Source organism: Haliaeetus leucocephalus, unplaced genomic scaffold (genome assembly GCF_000737465.1).
Source record: "Haliaeetus leucocephalus isolate CR32 unplaced genomic scaffold, Haliaeetus_leucocephalus-4.0 Scaffold272, whole genome shotgun sequence".
Classification (NCBI taxonomy): Eukaryota; Metazoa; Chordata; class Aves; order Accipitriformes; family Accipitridae; genus Haliaeetus; species Haliaeetus leucocephalus.
Window position 1 is genome coordinate 158490 of NW_010972708.1, and position 319 is coordinate 158808.

Sequence of the window (319 nt, forward strand, 5' to 3'; positions counted from 1 at the left end):
TGTAGGTCACCTTGGCCAACATAACAGGTCAAGATTCTCTGTGCACCGCAACCGCATCATAAAGCCCATGAACCAATAGACAAGATGGCTATGACTCGTGCAGCACGCCTGGCCAGCGAGCGCATGCGTCATAGATTGCAACCGAGGCGGACTTTTGGCACCCGCTGGCCACGTGTGCCAAAACCCGTTCCTCTGCAAATGTATAAATACCGGGATTTTCCGAAGAGCATCGGGCTGGTGTACGGTGAGGCCATCGTTGCCTCTGTGGGGACGCCCACGGAAAGCTGGCACCTACCGATTGCTGGCCTGAGTTCGCGGA

At 56.1% G+C, this 319-nt stretch overlaps 1 protein-coding gene across 1 annotated transcript in view; it reads left to right on the top strand.

The window, feature by feature from the left end:
* Window positions 1-79, top strand: part of LOC104832925 (endogenous retrovirus group K member 11 Pol protein-like) — a 2982-nt gene extending 2903 nt beyond the window's left edge. Inside the window, exon 2 of the mRNA XM_010569332.1 lies at window positions 6-79. Coding sequence (XP_010567634.1) covers window positions 6-79 — 74 coding nt within the window. The remainder of the gene's footprint in view (window positions 1-5) is intronic.
* The last annotated feature ends 240 nt before the right edge of the window (window positions 80-319 follow it).